At 34.7% G+C, this 22,225-nt stretch overlaps 1 protein-coding gene across 3 annotated transcripts in view; it reads right to left on the reverse strand.

The window, feature by feature from the left end:
- Positions 1-22,225, reverse strand: part of LOC149774839 (uncharacterized) — a 161,024-nt gene that overhangs the window by 100,736 nt on the left and 38,063 nt on the right. For all 3 annotated transcript variants that reach the window (XM_089944687.1, XM_089944688.1, XM_089944689.1), the window contains exons 5-6: positions 20,921-21,152; positions 117-431 (exon numbers count right to left, since the gene is read on the reverse strand). In XM_089944687.1, coding sequence (XP_089800813.1) covers positions 117-431; positions 20,921-21,152 — 547 coding nt within the window. The remainder of the gene's footprint in view (positions 1-116; positions 432-20,920; positions 21,153-22,225) is intronic.

The raw sequence follows: 22,225 nt of genomic DNA on the forward strand, positions 1-22,225 counted from the left end.
TCCATGGACACCACTAACCTACACCACATTTACAGATGGCTTTTCCAATGATACCACTTCTTACTTACACCACACACTTACAGATGGCATTTCCAAGAACATGACTGCTTACTTACACCACACATTTACTGAAGGCTTTTCGATGGATGTCACTGCCTGCTGACCATCAATAAATCCTTCACATTTAATCTGTTGGTTCCTGGCATTCCTCATCAGTGTCAAGAAGATCTGACTGGTAAGTATGTACAGCCCTGTGGCATCTGTGGTGTTAGTGGTGGTAATGTTATCAGTCAGTAGTCTTGAGCCCAGGAACCATCTGATAGTTGAAATTGGTCGTGATGGACTGCTGATACAGGTCAGCATTTGAGGATATCCTTCATAGAATACCACTTCTGATGTAGAAATGCTTAAAGTAACAGATGTCACAGCAACTACAAAGAAATCAGAGTTGACATAAAAAAATAAATTTGTTCAATGTACACTCAATTTGATCATCACTAAAGAAATAACAAAATATTACTGATTTGAAAAATGTGAATATATAGCAATACCTCAGCTCAATTGTTGAGTCCACTTGTAGATGAAAGAACAATTAGATGGTTTACTTCTTACTTAAGTGAGAGAACGCAACATGTTTACATAAATAATGTTCTGTCTGAACCAGGAACAGTTAGATATGGAGTACCACAAGGCTCAATTCTAGGTCCATTACTATTCATTTTATTTATTAATGACACTGGTCAACAGTGAAATCATTACTGACTTGAAAAGGCCCTAATCTGTAGTATTTTGGTGTGCCGAACACGAATATAACCGTGAAAAATTTGTATTGGCTCTCGTTTTGAAGATATTCATATACCTCATTTTCTATGTTTCACTGTGTAAATTTCTCCAGTAGGACTGCAGCAACATCCGGAATAATGATGTAACATTGCATAATACCATCATGCTCACATCATCCACAGTTGATTGCATCATTTTCTGATGCAATGCAATACTAATGCCATGCGGCTGCTGAAGTAAGTTGACGTCAGCAGTGTACTATACATGTGTAGGCCTATTATACTAATGCCAGGCGGCTGCTGAAGCTGACGTAAGCAGTGTACTATATAAAGCCCAATCAGATAGGTTCAGCATTTAAAATATTTTAGACGTTGTGCGAGACAGTTCAAGCTACTGTTACATAAAACTTATTATTTTATCCATTTACATACAATAAAGAACAGTAATGCCTCGAAAGTGTGTTAATACCGCGGACAATTTTTGCTATATTTGTGGGGAAGTGACATTTGCCAACCAGAAGAAAAGTATCAATTCTCAAGTGAAGAAGGCATATCATCTTTACTTCGGATGCAAGGTTGGTGACCAAGACAAGCCTTGGGCTCCGCATATATGCTGTGCTACATGTACAACACAGCTTTCACAGTGGTTGAATTGCAAAAGGTCATCAATGCCGTTTGCAGTCCCAATGGTGTGGAGAGAGCCAAGCAACCACCTAAATGACTGTTACTTCTGCTTGGTTCCTCCTCTTTCCGGCGGAATAACGAAGCGAAAGAAGTCGAGAATAGTCTACCCAAACATTCCGTCTGCATTGAGACCAGTTCCACATGGTGAGGGACTTCCTATTCCAGAACCTCCAGCAGAATATTCTCTTGATTCATCTGACGAAGACAAAGGTGAGTCGACCTGTTCTTCTCCTGGTCCATCAGCATGCAGTGATCCAGATTTTCACTGTGGTGCATCATCAACCCCACACAGAATAACACAGGAAGAACTAAATGACCTGATTCGTGATTTGGACTTATCAAAGAACAAGGCAGAATTGCTAGGATCAAGACTCCAACAATGGAATCTTCTAGAAGAAGATGTCACAATTACTGCATATCGAAAGCGCCACCAGCAATTGGAGCCTTTCTTCAGAAAGGAAAGTAATCTGATATTCTGTTCCGATATTGAGGGCCTCATGAATGCTTTAAAAATCACTCATGACCCACAAGAATGGAGACTACTTGTGGACTCTTCGAAACTGAGTCTCAAGGCTGTGCTTTTGCACAATGGAAACATTCTTCCATCTATTCCAGTAGCGTATGCTGTCCACATGAAAGAGACATACGATAACTTAAGGCAGCTACTGAATTCCATTAAGTATAACAAGTACAGCTGGCACCTCTGTGGTGATTTGAAGGTAGTTGCCCTTTTAATGGGACTGCAGCAAGGATATACAAAATACATGTGTTTCTTATGCGAGTGGGATAGCCGAGCAAGGGAAATGCACTACATGAGGAAGGAATGGACTCACAGGCAGAATGTAGCCATTGGAGAGAAGAATATCCAACACCCAGCTCTGGTTGAGGCTCAGAAAATCTTGCTACCACCCCTTCACATCAAACTAGGTTTGATGAAGAACTTCGTGAAAGCCATTGACCGGATTTTGCCAGCATTCCAATACCTGCATGAAAAATTCCCTCGACTCAGCGAAGCAAAGATTAAAGAGGGAGTTTTTGTGGGTCCTCAGATTCGAGAGCTTTTCAAAGATGACCGGTTCAACAACTTGCTGGAAGGTGACGCGAAACAAGCATGGAATGCTTTTCGCCTAGTTTCTACAAACTTCCTCGGAAATGTTAGGGCAGAAAACTATAAGGAACTAGTAGAAGACATGTTGATGAAGTATAAGAAACTTGGCTGCAATATGTCTCTAAAGATTCACTTCCTTCATTCCCATTTGGATTTCTTTCCTAGCAACTGTGGTATTGTTAGTGATGAACACGGCGAACGTTTTCATCAAGATATCGCAACAATGGAACAAAGATACCAGGGAAAATGGTCCACTACAATGCTGGCTGACTACTGCTGGACACTCCTCAGAGATGCTCCCGAACAGCTGTACAAGAGACAGGCGAAGAAATCTAAGATGTAGTCAATGACTTGATTTTTTATAGGTAGGCTATTACAGTTGACCTTTTACTATTGGAATGCATTTCGTTATGTAAACATTAATTTCTTGCAGATTACAAAAAAACTAGAGCCAATTTTGCAATTTGACTGTCATATTCGTGTTCAGCACATAAAAATTGATAAGAATTGACTAATTTTATTTCAGTAACATGACTTTTGTAAAAATTTGTTGTCCAGTGTGACCTACCACTTTTACTAAAACACTCAATATCATCTACAGATCTCTATGCAGATGACACAACATTGTCAGACATCCAAAGCACAAAGCACGAACTCAAAATTTCTTTACAGAATGCTCTAAACAAACTGGAAAACTGGTGCACATGCAATGGCATGGTGGTAAATACTGGTAAAACTAAAATATTACTTATCTCAACATGGCAAAGAAGGACAAACCTTGATAGTGATGAACTATGACATGGAAGGATACAAATCAGCAAATGGCCTGTCATGAAAGACTACTTGGTGTTCTGGCAGATAATAACCTATCATGGACTGAACATATCAAACATATCAGTAAAAAAGTCAATTCAAGTTTATGGCTTCTCAGTAGGATACAACATTTTCTCCCTAAAAGGCACAGAAAACTATTTTATAACAGTTACATAAACCCAATTTAGACTACTGTAATACAGTATGGGGTAATTCAAATGATAAAAACATAGCAAAGCTAGCACATCTTCAAAAAAGAGCATTTTGGCTAATATCAATCCAGAAAGAAAGCAAGGAAAATTTAGCTGTTAGGTTAAAAATATTACCTATTAAAGACCGACTCTGTTTGAGAAAAGCCAAATTAATGTACAGGATATCTTATAATAGTGCTCCTGAATATTTATGATCACTATTCCAGTATAGGTTACCTGGTAACTCCCCACCTGTGATCCATGTCTACCAAACAGTATACAATTCCCAAACCAAATAAGGTGTTATTTAAATAAAGTTTCCAATACTCTGGAACTCTGCTCTGAAATAGTATTCCAGTTGAGATTAGAAATGCCCACTCTATTTCCTTCTTCCAAAACCAATATATCCAGTGGCTTCAGAGATGCAGCTAAAATAATTAAATTCCTTTGTGTGAGGGCTTCATGGTAGATTAGTTCATGGCTAATTGTGTTACCCTCTTTAAATAAGGTCATTATTAAGTCCACCTCAACAGCTATGATAACCCAAGCTCTGTATTAGAGCAGTCAGCAGACAGAAGAGTGCAAAATTAACGCATTTTCTCCATTGGCTACATATTATATACTAAGTACAACATAGGCTTCATTAAATAATTTATGACTTTTTGTGGCTCAGATCAGAAAACTCTTAACAAATACCATCAGCCACCAGTGAAACTTTAAATTTGAGCTCATTTCTAATATTCCCATATTTTCTTTCACACAGTTCTTTGTTTGAACATCCACCATGTAAATTAAAAATTCTTTTCTTACCAATCAGGATACAATGTTAAGAAAACATGTTTCTTCCCCGCATTTCTTCCCCTTCTTATCGAATATCCTTTATAATAATTATACATTTTGTACCATTTTAATTTTGCTTTTACAGGTCTCCATCAAGTTAAGATCTGAAAATATGCTTCATAATAATCTCAGAATACAATCTTGTTTGAAAGAATAATCTCACATTCAGGAGTAAAACAATTTCTAGATCTATCATGAACAGCTGTCTAAATGTGAAATTGGTTGACACTTTCCACTTGCAGGGTTTTACAAGACAGATGGACTGAGGACCAGAAGAATATCATACACAAAGCAAGAATTCTAGTGGGCAAAATCAGGGAGTGGGAAAGCATTACCAAAATCACTCTACCTTTGACAACTGACATAAGGAGCAACATAAATGTCCTTCATACAGATTTGTTGGAAACAAATAGTCCAAGTACCATGGAGATAATTAGGTTTATGGACAAGAAGTCAAATACACTACTTTTTTCATAAAATTTTCAGTCATGATTAATATATGTGACAATTGCAATTCCATGATGAATAACTGTGCATGACTAAACACCTTCTTGAAAATGAAATCTTGTTAAATTCTCACTGCAACAGCTATCCACATGATAGATCCACAGTTCTTGATGTAAGCAGAAATGACAACATGAGAAAGGAATATACAAAATGTAAAAATTAAAAGTTTACCACAATGCAATAAATTCATTTAAGAAGGAAGAGATTCAATCATATTATATTTCAATGACATTCATTACCTACCCCAACACACACAGACAGACACACACACACACACACACACACACACCACCCAAGGTCTGATATCTTGAAAATATACATCCTACACTGAATCACTGAGAGATAATACTGAATTCTGGGTGAAGACACTAGAACGGGCACCAACTTGTGTGTCAAACAATATCCATTACAAGGGAAGTGTAAAAGGCATTGAGAACAGTTTTCATCGGTCGTAACTTAAGCATTAGTTTTTCACACAAAAGACCCACAAATAAATCTGCAAAGCAGAAATCATAAGTAATTAATTTAAACATTAAGAAGCTTCCTTCTTATGATTCAATCACAGTGTATTTTACATGCAGGCTACAGTTAGCGTATTGATAAATCTGACAGTATATAAATGTCTGGTATATACCAATAGTTTATATACTGTACTGGTCAGTGCAAAAAGAAATTCTTTTTTTGGCACAGGCCCCAGGCTGGTGACTTAAAAAAAAAACCTCACTAGCCCTGACTCAAATTCCACAAGCTCTGACAGCTCATACCTGTCAACTATCAAGCTGGGAGAAAATCCTCCCAACTGATTTACTCTCTACCTCCAAAAAAACCCAGTCCCAACTCATAAAGGAAAATTTCATAGAGGTTAGAGGAAACAGGGCAGAGGTTTCATGAAGTGAACAACAGTACATGAGGTTGAGGCAAAAATGATAGACCTTCACATATCTGCCCCCCCCCCCATGAAATTAGCACTAAAGAAATCGTAGAGAAAATAGAAGAATAGTTCCAAGTAATAGTGAGGAACAGTAAAATGGCTACCATATATGGTTTCAATAGTGTAAAAACAGGAGGCAGGATTATAACAGTCATGAGACAAGATACAAAGAGAATTTCTATATTCTTCTACATCTTTGGTTTCCGCCTCAAATCCTGGTACAGGGGAAGTGAAAAAGAAAGAAAAACCCTGTACTAGATGTAGACAGATTAGCCATGAGGCAAGAGACAGTAAGGGTCTATATGCAAATGAAAGAGTTACAACATACACAGGAGTCGTGATCAATCCAAATGGAAATGCACAAGAGGCTGACATAGACCAACAAGCACAAGAGCAAGGAGAAATGCAATAGGATATTGAAAGACTCCTAAAACAGATAAGAAAAGGAGGTAAAACAAACACAGAAATTCCTCCTCATCTGCCAGATTTTAATGTGACAGAAATAAGGGAAGAACAACAATCAATTCACGAATGGGCAAACTTCTTAACACCATACAAAACAAGCAAAGAAACTTCCATAACTAGCAACCCAATAAAACTGACAAACAGATTCCAAGCACTTATGGAAGAAAAAGGGAAAACAAATGAGGGGGGAGAGTGATTGGAGGAGGGACCAATAGACCTACTTGGTCTGAAGCCCCTAACCTCCACCCCAATACCTGCCACAAGAATGAAAAGGAAATTAAGGAAATCTATGTCAGCATCACCACAAAGTGGAAATATGATGCTGAATGAGATTTCCCCGGGGGTGGGGTGGGGGATAGGAGTCACTGCTCCCAAAAAAAAGAAAGAAAAATGCCTAAGTGACACGAGCAACAAAAACCAGGAGAAAGATGACGAAGATGGAAATGAATACAATGACAAAGACATTAACTCTCATATTAGACATAAGACACAAATAATATAAACGGACACGGAAATGGAAATGGATACTAGGACAAGAAACCGAAGTGACAGACAAAACCGAAAATACTATCAAAACAGTAGAAAACTCTGAATGCAAGGCCAATGGGGGGGGGGGGGGGGCCTGAGGCCTACAGCAATGAAACCACACAAATCAATTAACAGAAAAATAAATAATGAAATAATGAATAATGAATTAACAGTAAGTCTCGAAGAATGCGGCCACCTGAAGGATTTAAAAATGGAAGGAACAAACTTCCGTACTGCCTCAATAAATACAAATGGTTTAGATAAGGATAAAATAGACAAACTAATTAAGTTAACACATTTTGTCATCATTCTACTACAGAAAACTCATAACAATTTTACGAGCGAGTGAAAATGTATAGTGGAAGATAAAATGAACACAGTAGTTATTATTAATGACTCCAAAATGATGACATAAGAGGGGGAGTTGCAATAATTATTAAAAATAATAAAGGGACTAACTGGGAGAGAGTAAATGAAATGGCAACATCTACTGCCCCGCTACCCGATACAAGAGACAGGAATTTATCCAAAACCTGAGCAAATATTTAAATGATTATACTATGGATTCACTAACAATAGGAGGGGATATCAACTGGATAGGGGAAAGTGTTGATAGAATAGGAGGTTTATCAAAACCAACGATTACAGTTCAAAAGGAACAATGGACAAATTACTGGGGGACCATAAGTTAATAGATATATATAGAAGACTCAATCTAATTAAGACAGAATACACACATGAATACGAAAATGGAACAAGCAGATTAGACAAATTTTATGTGACAAAATTTCAAAATAATACATACAAAAAAGCAGAAATATGGGATTCTAAAATTTCAGATCTGGAAATGAAGAAAAATAATTTAAAGAAATGGGGGAAAGTGGTTTTGAAATTAAATAATGCAATATTAGTGATAGAAGACTTTGTTAAAGAAATTAAAAGGGAAATAGAAAAATTCAATAACCTAGGGAGGGACAAAATAATGAATGTTATATCTGATTGGGATAATCTGAAAATTAAAGTTAAGGATATAGCAATTTATCATTCAAACAGAAGGAAAAATATGCAAAACATGGAGAAGGATGAAATTAAAGCACAATTAAAAAAACATCTAACCAATGATATTAGGAAAAATTATTACGAAAGACTAAAAGCAATTCCAGAAGAGGAAAATAAGAGAATAAAAATAAGAGCAGGGAAATATAATAACAATTACAAAAAGGCTGAGGGATTACATAAAAGGGAGGAACTGAGAAGAGGGGGTGAAAATGACTTGAAAAGCTACTAGACAATGGCAAGGAAATAAGTGATAAGAAAGAAATGCTAAGAGTAATAAGAGACAACTATGAAAACCTATATACTAAACAGGATATAGAACCAAATACGATTATAGAATATTTAAATAAAATACAAAAATGTGATATAATATCATCAGAACACAAGGACCTGTGTGATGATCTCGTTTATAGCAAAGAGATAAATAATACCATAAAACAATTAGAGAATGGCAAATCACCAGGGAGAGATGGACTCACTACAGAATTCTATCAAAAAATTACAAAGTGAGTTAGCACTGATTCTTGAAGGATTATACAATAATATACTTTTACACAATAAAACAATGTCTAATTCCATGCGGGAAGGGCTAATAACCATAATCTACAAGAGGAAAGGAAATAGAGAGGAACTTAAAAACTCCCTCCTAAATATGGATTACAAAATTATAAGCAAAATTTTAGCTAAGAGAATGAAAAAATGTATGGATGACATTATAAACATCAACCAAACATGTGGAGGGAAAGGGAGCAACATTTCAAATAACATTTTAAACATAAGAACAATAATCAACTTCATAAATGAAACAGGGCAAAAATGTGCTATGGGACTTTTTGATCAAGAAAAAGCTTTTGACAGATTGGAATACAACTTTATACAAAATATATTATAAAATTTGGATTTGGATTGATTTTCCAAAAATGGACCAAAAATCCTGTATAACATAATAAATGCAAGAATACAGGTTAACAGTGCTGTTACGGACAAAACTGAAATACAGAGGTCAGTAAGGCAAGGATGCCCACTGTCAATGCTATTATATGTAATGGCAATTTAAACTCTAAGTATAAAAATATGAACTAACAAAACGATTGAAGGAATAAAGATTCCCAATCTAAAAGAAGAATTCAAGATGCTCCAATGGGCTAATGATTGCATGAGCTTCATTAAAGACCCCTTTTCCTTTAAACACTTAGTGAAGGAATATGAATTATTTGGAAAGCCTCAGGGTCCAAAATTAACCATGATAAAACGGAAATTCTGAAAATAGGAAACTGGAGGGGTAATCACCCGGGACTACTCCATCTAATTACAGAAAAGGTCAAAGTGTTAGGAGTCTTCTTTGGAAAGAATGAAGAGAAAGAAAACTACGAAAAGGTATATACAATGATAAAAGAAAATATACAGATCTGGGCACTAACATCACTATGCATGTTGCAAAAAACATATATGTACTCCAACCTGAATTACCTTTTAAATTCGATTGACATAGGAAATGTTTTAGATAAAATAGAGAATGAAATCATTGATTATATTTGGAATTTTAAAACCCACTATGTGAAAAAATCAACATTATATAGGGCCAAAACAAAAGGGGGTCTAGCACTGCCGAGCCCCATTATAAGAAAAGATGCAAATACCATAACCAGATTTAAACATTTGAATGCTCAACCCAACACATTGTGGGCGGTCCATATAAATTGCATTTGGTTTTTCAGTTAGAAACAGCCAAGATATATACAAAAACAACAATCTCAGTAAGAAACTAGAAGTACCGAGGAAGTTTCGATATATAAAAGAATTACTATGTAAATACAGGGATCAAGAAGAGTTATGAAAAATGGAACAAAGCAATACCTACAGCTGGATTTGAGAAAATTTAGCAAAGAAAATCAAGAATAAATTAGAAGAGGAAAACATAAGTGTAAAGTGGGACAGAGTGTGGAGGCACTGGGCCAACATTGGCGCACCCAAAGTTCAGAGTTTAATTTTTAATTATCTCCACAACAAATGGTTAACGGGAGAAGTAGCTATGAGAAGAAAAATAACCAGAACAATTGTCAAATGCCAATTATGTAAAATTGCAACTTTACTAAATACTATGCAATTGCACAGTGCGAGAAAAGAAAAGAGGAAAGAATAAGTTTAATCATGGAAATATGCAAAAAAGAACAATACCAAAGAAATAACATTTTATACCTAGATGGCAACTTTGAAAAAAAATTAGTAACTAAAATAACAGACTACATAGTTAAAACAATGATGGTTTGTGGCCAAGTTATTGCAATAAAACAATAAACAATTGCAACATAAAAGATATCCAATAACTTTGAATGCATAAATTACTTAATTGGGGCGCTTTTTACCTTTTTTAAATTTTATTTTTTGTCCCCTAAAATGAAGTATAAATATATACAAGAAGGAATAAGCTACCAACCAGGGAACAGAGGTGGGAATGGGACCTCGGTAAAGCACTCATTAGGGGTGTTAACATAAAAACAGGTTCAAACCTTGGTCCCACCTTTTTCCCTGGGAGGTGGTAACTCTATAAATTTATATTTTAACCTATTTGGAAATTTATTTAAGTAGTCTCGAGTAGTCAGGTTTTCAAATCTTAAAATAAATACTTTACTAACATCTGTAGTAAAAAGCATTCTCCTTCCTTCTCCAATTTAAAGTGGGATGGGACAGGTTACCCTTATGGGGAAAGTAAGAGGCAAAGACGTCATTAGGTTATGTGACATGGTGCCACACGAAGTGGACAGGACCATAAAAGAGATTAAGAAAAACACCCCATATGGAACACTAGCAGACACGTAAACATAAACACAAACACAGGGTTTAGGTATCAAATCTAGTACTCCTTCTATTTCTCTCTAACATCTATACAGCTCCAATACTGTATAGTCAAATTTAAACCCTTTTGGAGATTTTGGCCAATAATCTAAATAAAAAGAGGGTGTCAAACTCGAGTCAGGAGAAATACAAATAAATAAAGTATGGACCCTCACTTGAGTACAGCCCACCTCATTTTAAGAAATAAATTAAGCGAGGAGCAACACACATAACCATGCACATAAAACAATGTGCTTTCTTTTTTTAAACATACATAGTACACCCCTCACTCGTCAAAATTCAAAATTACAAATAAAGTAAATTATCTAACAATATAAAAGAAATGATACTAAGAAAACGGGGGAAATTTGACAAGCATTGCTGTCCCAGCATGAAAACTATATATAATGCTCACACAATATAGCAAATACACACACAGCAAACATGGGACTTAGGAGACCTCTAGCAAAGGTCACAAAAAAGATCTTGGGGAGGGAATTCGAGTAAGGTGAAGGAAACCTGGCTCGGATGAATAACGCTATAGAAAACATAAGTGAAATTATAAATACCCCATCAAAAATTTTATTAAATAATTTTTCAATCAAAATCCTTTTATAAAAACAAACAAACAAGACACCTTTGGGGGACACACATACAAATAAAACAAATTATTTTTTTTCGGCAATGGGGGGTGCATCTATCTGGTGCCCCCCCCCAAATCCTCCTGATTTTGGAGGTATTTCCACACTTACCTCTCGATCTCGTAATATCTTCCAAGTTTTTGCAGAGAACTCCCTATTATTACATTATGTCTGTCAATTTTCATTTCTTAGAAGAATAAAAAGAAAACCATACATGAATAGATATAGCGTATGCAATCCACAGATGCCATATTCTATTTTATTAATTGTGAATATTGTAGTGACGAAATAATTAATATCACAAGATTTTTTCTTCAGTAAATAGAATGTTAAGATTAAACATTATTCATGTAACTTTCAGATTTTATAAACCATTACAACAGTATTGTAGTAAAAAAAACAATTAAAAAAATAAAACTGTCACTAATTAGCTTAAATCCCATGAATGATGACTGATTGCTGCATAATTTTCTCTGCAAAAGAAATATCGCATCTCCATTTCCACCAAAGAAACTCAGCCAGTTAACACCTGACATTTCTCTACCGTATATGTAAAGTTTAATTACCATGATTAAATTAAAAGAAGGAATAAAACAAAATATACCAATCAGTATATGTTCTCCCACAAAACTAATTTAGGATAAATATTTTATTCAGTAAACAGTGTTACATGCCTTAATACTTAAACCTAAGGAAATAAGGTGGGATATTAAATGTGGGAAAATCAGTTGCTACATGTACAGAAACTTGTGACTGCAGATTTTAACTGTTAAAATGAAGTCCTAGGCATAAGTAAGTTACAACAAAAAAGGCATCGTTTATTTGATAATCAACTGCAGATGTTTACATATACACACTGTAGAACATGGTTTCTTTTTTTTGAAGTATGTCCGAAGGGCAGTCCTTTTCACAAGATAAATGTATTGATAAGGATTAACTGTTAATTAGTCACACTGGCCTTATGCTTGTGTACTTAAGTCTAATCTTTTGCCATTGTACAGTTTAGCCACAGCTGAACTGAATATGAACAAAGGGTCTTGTCCTTGGGGATAATAAGGCGAGTCACTGGGAGAAATGGCACATCCCATGGGCGCTCGCACACTGAGGCAAGAGGGTGGGGTCAGTAGTTGCCTCCCCCCATTTCTATTTTCAGCCAGTTAATTTGAAAGTTTGATTTTATACCTCAGGCCCTCTTTTCTTTTAGTCACTGCTATTTAAACATCCCAAGGGATAGTTTATATCAGTTCCAACCGTTACAGATTACTGTTTATACATACTACGTATAACATGCATATACCGAAAATAATTGTTATTTTTAAGATTACTGAAAATTGTGTTTTCTCAAAACACGACCATGTCAGGGGTTAATAATCTTGTTTTAGCAAAGCTTCCATTTGATTAAAGTCAGATCTCAATTTCACCTAAGACAGTGGTGATTTTATTTAGATTGTGCCGTGTTTAAGGCATGTATGTCAACATCTTGAAAATATATTTATTCATTTTATCAGCACGATCAAAGTTTTCTCAGGCAAACAATTTCGTTTTCGACAAGCCCGACAGGCACCTCACTTTGAATAAAGGATGGGCCCGAAATAAATTTAGAGGGGCCCCAGGTCTCAGGCTATCATATTTGTTTTAGCACTGCTGGTGTAGATAAAATATCTGTGAACTGATTGTTGCATTTTGTGGTCATTAACTCGGCCTTCTGCCTTTTTTCGTAACTCACGCGTTTAACACTTTTCCCAGGATTTAAAATATTCAGTGGTATGTCTGGAACAGTGTCAACTTTTAGTCTAGGCCTAGCATTTGCGTATCCAAGAGCAGCCATTTTTTCATCATCCCTCTCATAACATTTTTTTGAGAAATGTAATGAGCACAGAGTGCTGTATGGTGTTGCTTTGAAATTGACTTGCTTGTAATAATGTATTCATACTATCTTTATGTCTTTAACTTTTGGAAAAGAAAAAAATGTTGTCCACAGCCTTTTCTTAATGTGCTAGTACATCCATAAGCAATGCAAAATGGCATTGTCTTTTACTCTGGCAACTGCCAGTTGGGATGCTGGAGTAGCTAATATGACAGCACATCAAGAAAGTAAACAAAAAGACGTGGAAATTTTGCATACAAGGTCATGGAAATTCAGTTCCTAGAGGATATGCCAGTATTTAAAGATTTAAGTATTTAAATATTTAAATATTTAAGTATTTAAATATTGGCATTACGGTCGCACATGATACTTCAGAATAAAGGTGTTCTTCTATAGTGCTTTTATTATTATTCTATATTTCCATTGGTTTCTGGTCTCCTTTAATGATTCATTCATCGTCGACGAAAAACTCAGGCACTGTTTTGTCTGCAACAATGAAATTAAGCATCAAAGTTTTGACGTTATTTTTAGTACTTTACGTGTGACTAATGTTCTAGATTTTTCAAGCGCAATTCAATAGCCTTCACAAAAGCATTTTGTATAAAGTTATTAATTCAACTGGCCTGCTTTCCATACATGGACTTATTTAAGGGTTATTAAAAAATATTTCATAGTGAGTTCTTGTTACTTGTCATTAGTGATGTGGTTATGGATATGTAAGTCTATATGGTAAGGCCTATACATTTGAGAGGAAAAAAGATCTTACCTAATGATATTTCATTTCATTGAAGAGCTGATCTCAAATATAAATATCAACTATTTAGCAAATCACTTGTTCTCAGACTTTCATGTTGAGGAACGAACAAATGAACATGACAATAAGAAAAAAAACCTATCTACAGTTGTATTGGAGCACATCACAGCTACTCCTCTACCATGAAACATGCTTTGATGAAACAGGCTGTGACATTCTATGTAACATAGATGGACATTGCAAATGACACAACCAAAATTGGTTTCTTTTTACGTTTCTGTTCTCCATGCTTGGTAGAGTATTTGCAGGTGGATTTTTTTCTTCTAAATGTCTGCAGTCTGTGTGTCTCAATATTGTCCAGTGTCACTGGGGCTTCAGATTTTTGATGCATCGCAACATTCCTGCACTTGAAACTTCCTATGAGCTGCTTCGCCAAATTAATTAAAAAGTCTAACTGTCTGAAACGTTTTCTTTTTTCCTGACTCTCAGGATGACTCTCCACCATTGCTATAAAACCATTGATTATGCATATATTTATAATCAAATGAAATATATCAGCACCATTTCTTTGATGATCATCCAACTGGATATTTGGCCCTGAGTTGGTCACATATGTCAACCCCTCAGTAGTACTGTTGGCAATTTGTGATGGCCTTTGGACAGTTAACAGTCGCACTGTCTCATCTTTCTGTTTCTGGTTATGCAATATCAATGATGGTTGGATCTGCTGCTGTGGATAGGACTGTCACTGGTTTCTTGTCCTTCCACAGTGTGGCTGTCAGGTTTCTATCCTGTCTGATTAAATGGTGTGCTTGCTCCACATAAGGTAAATATTTAAATTCCTCTTTGAAGCCCTTACGGTTTTTCCTCATGGTGCCACAGGCATATATACCATGTCTCAATAAACCTCGTACCAATCAAATGAATGTAAAAAAATTATCAAAATAAACATGATAAAATTTTCCTCTCAAAGGCATAGTAAGCTTTTGCACAACTCGATAGCCAATCCCCTTCATGTTCTCATTCACTTCATCTGTATCTTCCTTTCCCTGGTAAAACTCAAACTGGTAACAGAAACCAGACAAACTATCACAGCCCATCCATACTTTCAGGCCCCACTTGATTGGCTTTGAAGAAAGATACTGCTTGGCCTTGTGTCGTCCCTTGAATGTAATCCTGTAAAGTGCATTATCTTCTTGATAAATCATTTAATGAAGTATGAAGTATTGTATGAAATTTTAATCAAAACTTAAAACAGAATCAGGGAAAAAAAAATTTTTATTTTTTTGATTATTATGAAAAGGCATGGAATAAAATATCAGATATTCATGAGTCTAATTTTTAGATACATGTATGGAGACGTGATAGATTGGAGTTGTGTGGTTATGGATATCTAATGTACATTTGTGTGTGTATATGATATGCACACATGAGTGGTTCATATTGGACATACAATTTGACATGAATATATTTTGGTCTTTTTAAAAAAAAATTATTTTTAAAATTATCACATTAATGTAAAGATGAAAGACAATACAATATATATGTATGCATGTATGTATGTGTATTTCTTTTATGATCTCCATATGTGAGAGTGTGTCTGCTGTGCAATTTACTGTTGGAAATAAATAAATTATTTGTAATGAATGTAGAAATGTATAAAACAACCTTCATGAATGGTTTGATGTTGGCGAGACTTGTACGTTTTCTCAATGTTTGCCAGAACTTCATCTTGTAAGTATTGTTTATATATGCATATTATTGTGTATTTGTGAAGTTTGTCATGTTTCGGGTGATCTGCTGGAAAATCGGTGATGTCATCGTTTAGGTGAAGGTACTGGAGAAGTTTTTCAAACCTTCTGCATGGCATTACATTTTTGATTCCTTCATTTGACCAATAAAACCTATAGTCAGGAGCTTTGATTATCCCCACGAAAATCAACATGCCAAGAAAGGCAGACATCTCAGGCACACTGGTCTCTGTCTAGTTTGCATCGCTGTTTTCAAGATCCACATGGTGTTCAATTGCAAATGTATTTGTTTCAGTTACAATCTCTTCAAAAAGTCCACCTGGAAAATATAATTGGAAATAGTCTTGTTCTGGTGCTGTTTCCTGCAAATTATGTGATGGTACTGACTGCTGAGTAAATGGACTTCTGTCAATATCTTGCACATCTGCAAACCAATTTGGCTGATCATCATGTGTCACTTGAGTCTGATGACATTTCAATGTCGATATCTGATGACAGAATTTCAGATCCTTCTTCATTAAAGGCACCATTGTTTATAAAATCTGGTATATCATTGGAACTGAATCCAGAAAAATCAATTTCACTTCCAGACAAATCAACATTAATCAACAGACGAGGACAACATTGCCATGATGAGATCCGGAATTCCTTTTGTAAATAAACAATTTCACTTCGGTATTGTCTGTAATACAATTTGATTGAAACTCTGCATACTGAAATGAATTGAAGAAATGAACAAGACAAACATTCTTAATTTTATTACTTTATTTTATATGTCCCACAATTATTTAAGAGTTTAGCATTATTTTTTTCTGAGTTTATTGTGGTATAAACTGTCAGTTGCCGACTCACACAGCAAAAAATGCCTGAAATAATAATTGAAATTTCAATTATTCATTATGCTTTTTTGTTTGCATCATTCAAAAACAAACATATTAAATGAGCCTAGTAAAACATGTTTGGGGTTTTATGTAACGTAGCTATTTATAGCACTTGGGATTGTCCTGCTTGATCGTAATAAGGTCATCATAATACCAGTCCTTCAAACAATGGAAGCCAAATTTATTCAATTTTTTTTAAAATTGTTAGAATGTTCTTTTCTTTTAATGCTTACTTTGTGTGTGCCTTCACTGGCAATGTTTATCTTATGCTGTACATGTGACTCTATTTATAGAAGTGGGTATTCTTAGAAAAGTAGTTCTCCTTACAGTTCATAAAGAAATAAACGCAAGTCATTTTGATCACGAGGTAACATTCTGACCAATGGAAATGTTATTTTCCTTTACCAGATACTGGCCTTGCAATTATGGCAGATTTCATGTTTTAAACACGTTAAAGATACATTATACATTAAAATGTATGGAAGAAGACTTGCCGTATTTGCCGCGCATTCTAAGAATGTGATTTTCCACAAAAGAACATGATAACATAATGAATTTATACTAGTAAAGTAAACTTCAGCATTATATTTGGAAAAATTACAATTATGAGTAACTTAACATATGTTGAAAAGGCCATAATATTTACATCAAACTGAGGTAATACAATCGGCCAACAAAGCCATTTTGGATGCGGCCATGGACCCCCCCCCCCACGTATAATTTGTCAGTTAAATTTAGATTTATATGTTCTAGTGTTAGGAAATGCATCATTAAAATCAAATGTAAGTAAGATGATTCATTTTTTTGACAAGCGTTCGGTTACTTCATGGCTAATAAACATTTAAATGGAAGATGCAACATATTTATAGTAGATACTGTGTAATGCGTTGAAATGTGTAGATGGGGGGCAAAGGTAAAAATTAGGTTTGCATAGAAAGGGAGCAAAGGTAAAGGCATAGAAAAATCTACCAAGGGAGTAAAGGGTTACAGCTAAATATGGTCTCAATACCAATTTCCTTACAATTCAAGGTATAATTCAATGTGTAAAGTCCTTGTGTAATAAGGTACAATTAAATATAATGCCACTGGTCAGACCAACTGTCCCTTTCCATTTAGAAATTTTATTTTATAACAATAAAGGATGTAAAGACTAGTACGAATCACTTTTAGAAATGGATGCTAAACAAACTAGCAAAAATAAATGGAATGAAATCTTCAATTTGAATATTGCTATATGACCTGTATGCTAGTGTTTAAAATAGCCATAATACAAATTACAATAGTTTCAAGTTCATGTTACTCATATAATTCTACCAATAAATCTATTTCTGTATAAATTCAACTATGATACTGATAAATGTACTATTTCTAAAAAATGTCCCCAAAATAATACTGAATTTGTTTTGGGAATGTAGTATGATAATTAGGATGTGTAATGCTATTATGCTGGAAATGTAATAAAGTGAACATATATATCTAGCCAAATAATTTGTTTAATTCTGAAAACAACTAATAAATAACTAAAATATTCTTTATATGTGCAGGTTTAATATCAGGATCATTATAAATAGAGGTAAACATATTTAGTTGGGACTGGCTGTTGGTGTTTGGAATTCCTCTTCAACTTACCTGGTGCATTTGACACTGTCCAGGTTCTATATTATAAATTTATTAATAGAATTCTAATTATAATTTTTACGATTATATCCTGTAAACATCATGAACGTTCTAGAAGGTTATTTTCCATTACATAGGTTTTGTTTCAGAAATGTTACTTGTAACTTGAGATCAAGTAGAAGACTATATAATCTTGTTAATGGAAAATATATTAATTCGTGTTTTAAGATCTAGCAGAATCATTTGTATTATTATTGTGTCCAGGACTAAATATGGACTGGACTTTATTTCTCCAATTTATTCAATTTATGTGCTTTTTCTCTGGAAATACAAAAGTGCACTGACAGCATTCTTGGAAATAGACTTGGATTTATAGTGAAATATATACAAAAGGATATATTCTTGGATTATATTATTGTGGTAAAACAAAAGCCGGTTGGCACATCAGCATTTTACACGTTATGACAGGCATATCAACACTTTCAACGGTGGATTAAATTTGGATTTCTACTAAAGATTATTCAGAACTTTTATATTCCAGACTTGTGTCTGTAATTTTATAATTATTTTGTGATTTAATTTGCAATACCGTAAGTTTGTATTTTTATTTCCACTTTTTATTTAGAGAAATAAATTATTTGTTGAAATTTAAAAGGCTTGTTGCTTTTAACTCTTTTGTGTTACTTATTTTAAGAGCATATATTCAGAACACTGATTAAAATCAGATCTCCACTGTCCTATGTGAAGATCTGACACTTATGGGTCATGTTCTGGTGACCTTTGAATTAGCCAGTGGAAGTGCAACTTTTAGAAATTTCCAAGTGAGTTAATTAGTTTGGCACACATTGATGCTCTTCAGCCATACTGATCAGATGAAGACTTCATCTGATTGGCTGATACAATTAGCAATTATTTAATATCAATGGTCAAGAGAAAATAATCCGTTATCGGTTGGTGTCAGAGCTTCGCATAGGACAGTGGAGATCTGATTTGAATTTACTAGCAGTGCAGTGTACATTGGCCAAAAAGACTATTTACTTCAAAACGATACTTTGTGAGTTTACATCAAATATCTTACTACATACCAGAGAGAAGCCATTACATGTGTATTTGAGGGAAAGGCTGTATTTGTGCAAAAACAGATCAGCAGCCATATTGGAAACTCCGTTTTCAACCAAACCTTGAGATGAATGTGTGGTTTATGGCTTTTCTTCAATTAGTTTAAAAGAAGCAGCATTAACAAACCTGTGCTAACAGATGGAAGGAATTAATATGAATTACAGACAATAAATAATGGACTACATGTTATCCGATAAAAGTTTCCCATCTATAACTATCAGAGTTTAATTTGACAGCATCCAGGCCTTCCAACTTATATTCTGATGTTAAATCTAGGCCTTATACAGTGTAGATAATAAAACAAAAATACCTACGAGATCCAGAGCCACATCATTAAGACATGGATGCCTATAGGAATTGAAACGTTCGATGATAAAAGCTTAGATACCAGGTCTATCAAAATCTGATCCAAAATGTAGCCACTACAGGGTTCACATGCTTAGCATATCATCTGTAAAATCACCCCATTAACATGTACATAAATGTAACACATAATCGACTTATCTGAGACTGTGATAATATAACGTTACATACCATATCTGAAAAAAGTTTAATTAGAACAAATGTTTCTAGAGTGTTCACAAGCTCAACCAATCAGATGGAAGATCAACTCATTAATATATGTGGCTGTCACTCATAACTTAACTCATCCAAAATATTAATTATATAAATTTACATACCAAAGATGATCAGAATGATGACTCCTAAGCATTCAAAAGCATGTGTTGTTGGACGAATGACATGTGATGGATGCAGGTCTACACCATAAAAATTAAGCACATTCCAGTAGTTTTTCATTTAGTGACTTTTATTTTAAATGACCAACTTTCTCTGTTTATCAGACAAGAACCCTCTAGAAATCTACTGCACTTGCTGGATACTATGTCTCCCACAGCAAAAGTTGCTCCTGTTATGGTTTTTCTTTACGTAAACCTGTCCTACAAGCTACCCTGGCTCCATTCCCTATCAGTTTTTGATTAGTGACAGAAATATTTTGCTCTCTTGCTTGAATAGTCCTATATTTCACTGACAGCAAATCTAGTTAAATATCTTTCTTCAGATGACATTGAATTTTTTCTACCATGATATATATCTTTACCAGTAAACCAAATTACCAAGTTACCAAATTTGTTTGTTAAGAACTAGAATGCATTGCAAGGAAAGCAATGCTCTCAAAACCCTTTGAATGGCTTCCGCAGCTGTGCATATTTCCCTTGGTACACCTAATCCAGATAAAACTTGATTTCTCACATCCTTTAACTAACAGAGTTTGTTTTACTATCAACAACAATGGGACTCTGCAATTTTCTTTGACTTCCAACATTGCTGAATCGAGATCAAAAACATCTGCAACCATACAAGCTTACCCTTTTACTATTCAAACTTTATTATACAATGTGAAGTCAAAGTCATTGTTTTGTTTACATATACTGAGAAGGTTACTGATTACAAGAGCAAAAATGGCCTTACACAATGTCCACTTTACATTGCAGGGAACATATAGACAAAATACTGTAATATTATGATCAGATAATTATAATTATACTGACCTGCAAACCGAACTGTCCCTGAATCTGCAGACTGAATAGTCTTGGAAGGATCTGGATACTCAATTCCACAGTAGAATGTTACATTCTTGTCAGTGTTGTCAGACCATGTTGTGTACAGAGGGATCTGAAGTGTACTTGTGTAGATTTTGTCCTGTGATGGACATGAATCAACTAATGATGTCATACCAATGCCTACAGGGTACACACCACTAACAGGTGGACTGGTTTGGGTCTGTAAAGACGTGATAAGAAAAGATTGAATACAACAAGAGCTGATTCAAGTAATTTAAATGAGATAATAAAAATGAGGAGGGAATCATATCAACTCTTATTTTACAGCTTATCTGAAGGCACTGTTAAATTCAGTTTATTTTGTATTGGAGATTTAGAACCAAAATAAGTGCTCTAAACTTCAGCTTTGTACAGTGCTAGAAAGAAAATGGGATGACCATCTTAAAATTATTTCAAAAGGGCTCTGGTACTTTATAGAATGTGTGGTGGTCACAATGCACCATGGTACTGACATTAAAGGATGGTTAGCTAGTACAACATGGGTCTTATATAATATTAGCAAACTAAATGAATAAGAATACAAGTAACATGAATCCATTTCCAGCATGGCAGGAGGTAACCAGTGACAATATCTTACAATTAAATGCAACACTTTCATAACAGCTGAGAACAAAAACAGATTAACCATTATTCTCAAAATAAATCCTGGAGTTTAACAATTCATCTGATGGTGCTTGTCAGCTCAAAAAGATATTAAAAGGTTTCTTCCAAGCTTTCTCTTTTTTTCATATTTACTAAAAATTTACTACAGAATTTAAACTGTCCACATACATGTTTTACTTTGTATTAAGTCCAATTGCTGTGAACCCAATTATTTTCTCTAAAATTGGTCAAAATAAGCATGCCCCCTTTGTATGCATAATTTTCATAAATCTTCAGAAACCAAGCATTTGTGACATCAGAGGCAGGAGACTGACAGAAGCACTTTACCCTTGGAGATCAAGATAGGAAGGTTGTAGATGAATGGGTGATGATAAAACTGTGCATTAGAGATGGTCCTAATATTTAAATATAATAATGACAGTCGTACATGGACACATGAGACCTCAGCAAGTTATTACATTTTGACACAAGATATTATGGAAATGACCTCGAAAGCACTGTTTGTGGATTATTCACAGGTGTACCAAAGGTGCTCATGGGATTCTTTACGCACTGTACCATTCACTAAACATGTTGCTATGCATGTTATTGTTTGTTATCAAAAACATTAAATAATCTGTGATCATCAGC

Source organism: Sinohyriopsis cumingii, unplaced genomic scaffold (genome assembly GCF_028554795.1).
Source record: "Sinohyriopsis cumingii isolate HCF-2022 unplaced genomic scaffold, ASM2855479v2 utg000127l, whole genome shotgun sequence".
Classification (NCBI taxonomy): Eukaryota; Metazoa; Mollusca; class Bivalvia; order Unionida; family Unionidae; genus Sinohyriopsis; species Sinohyriopsis cumingii.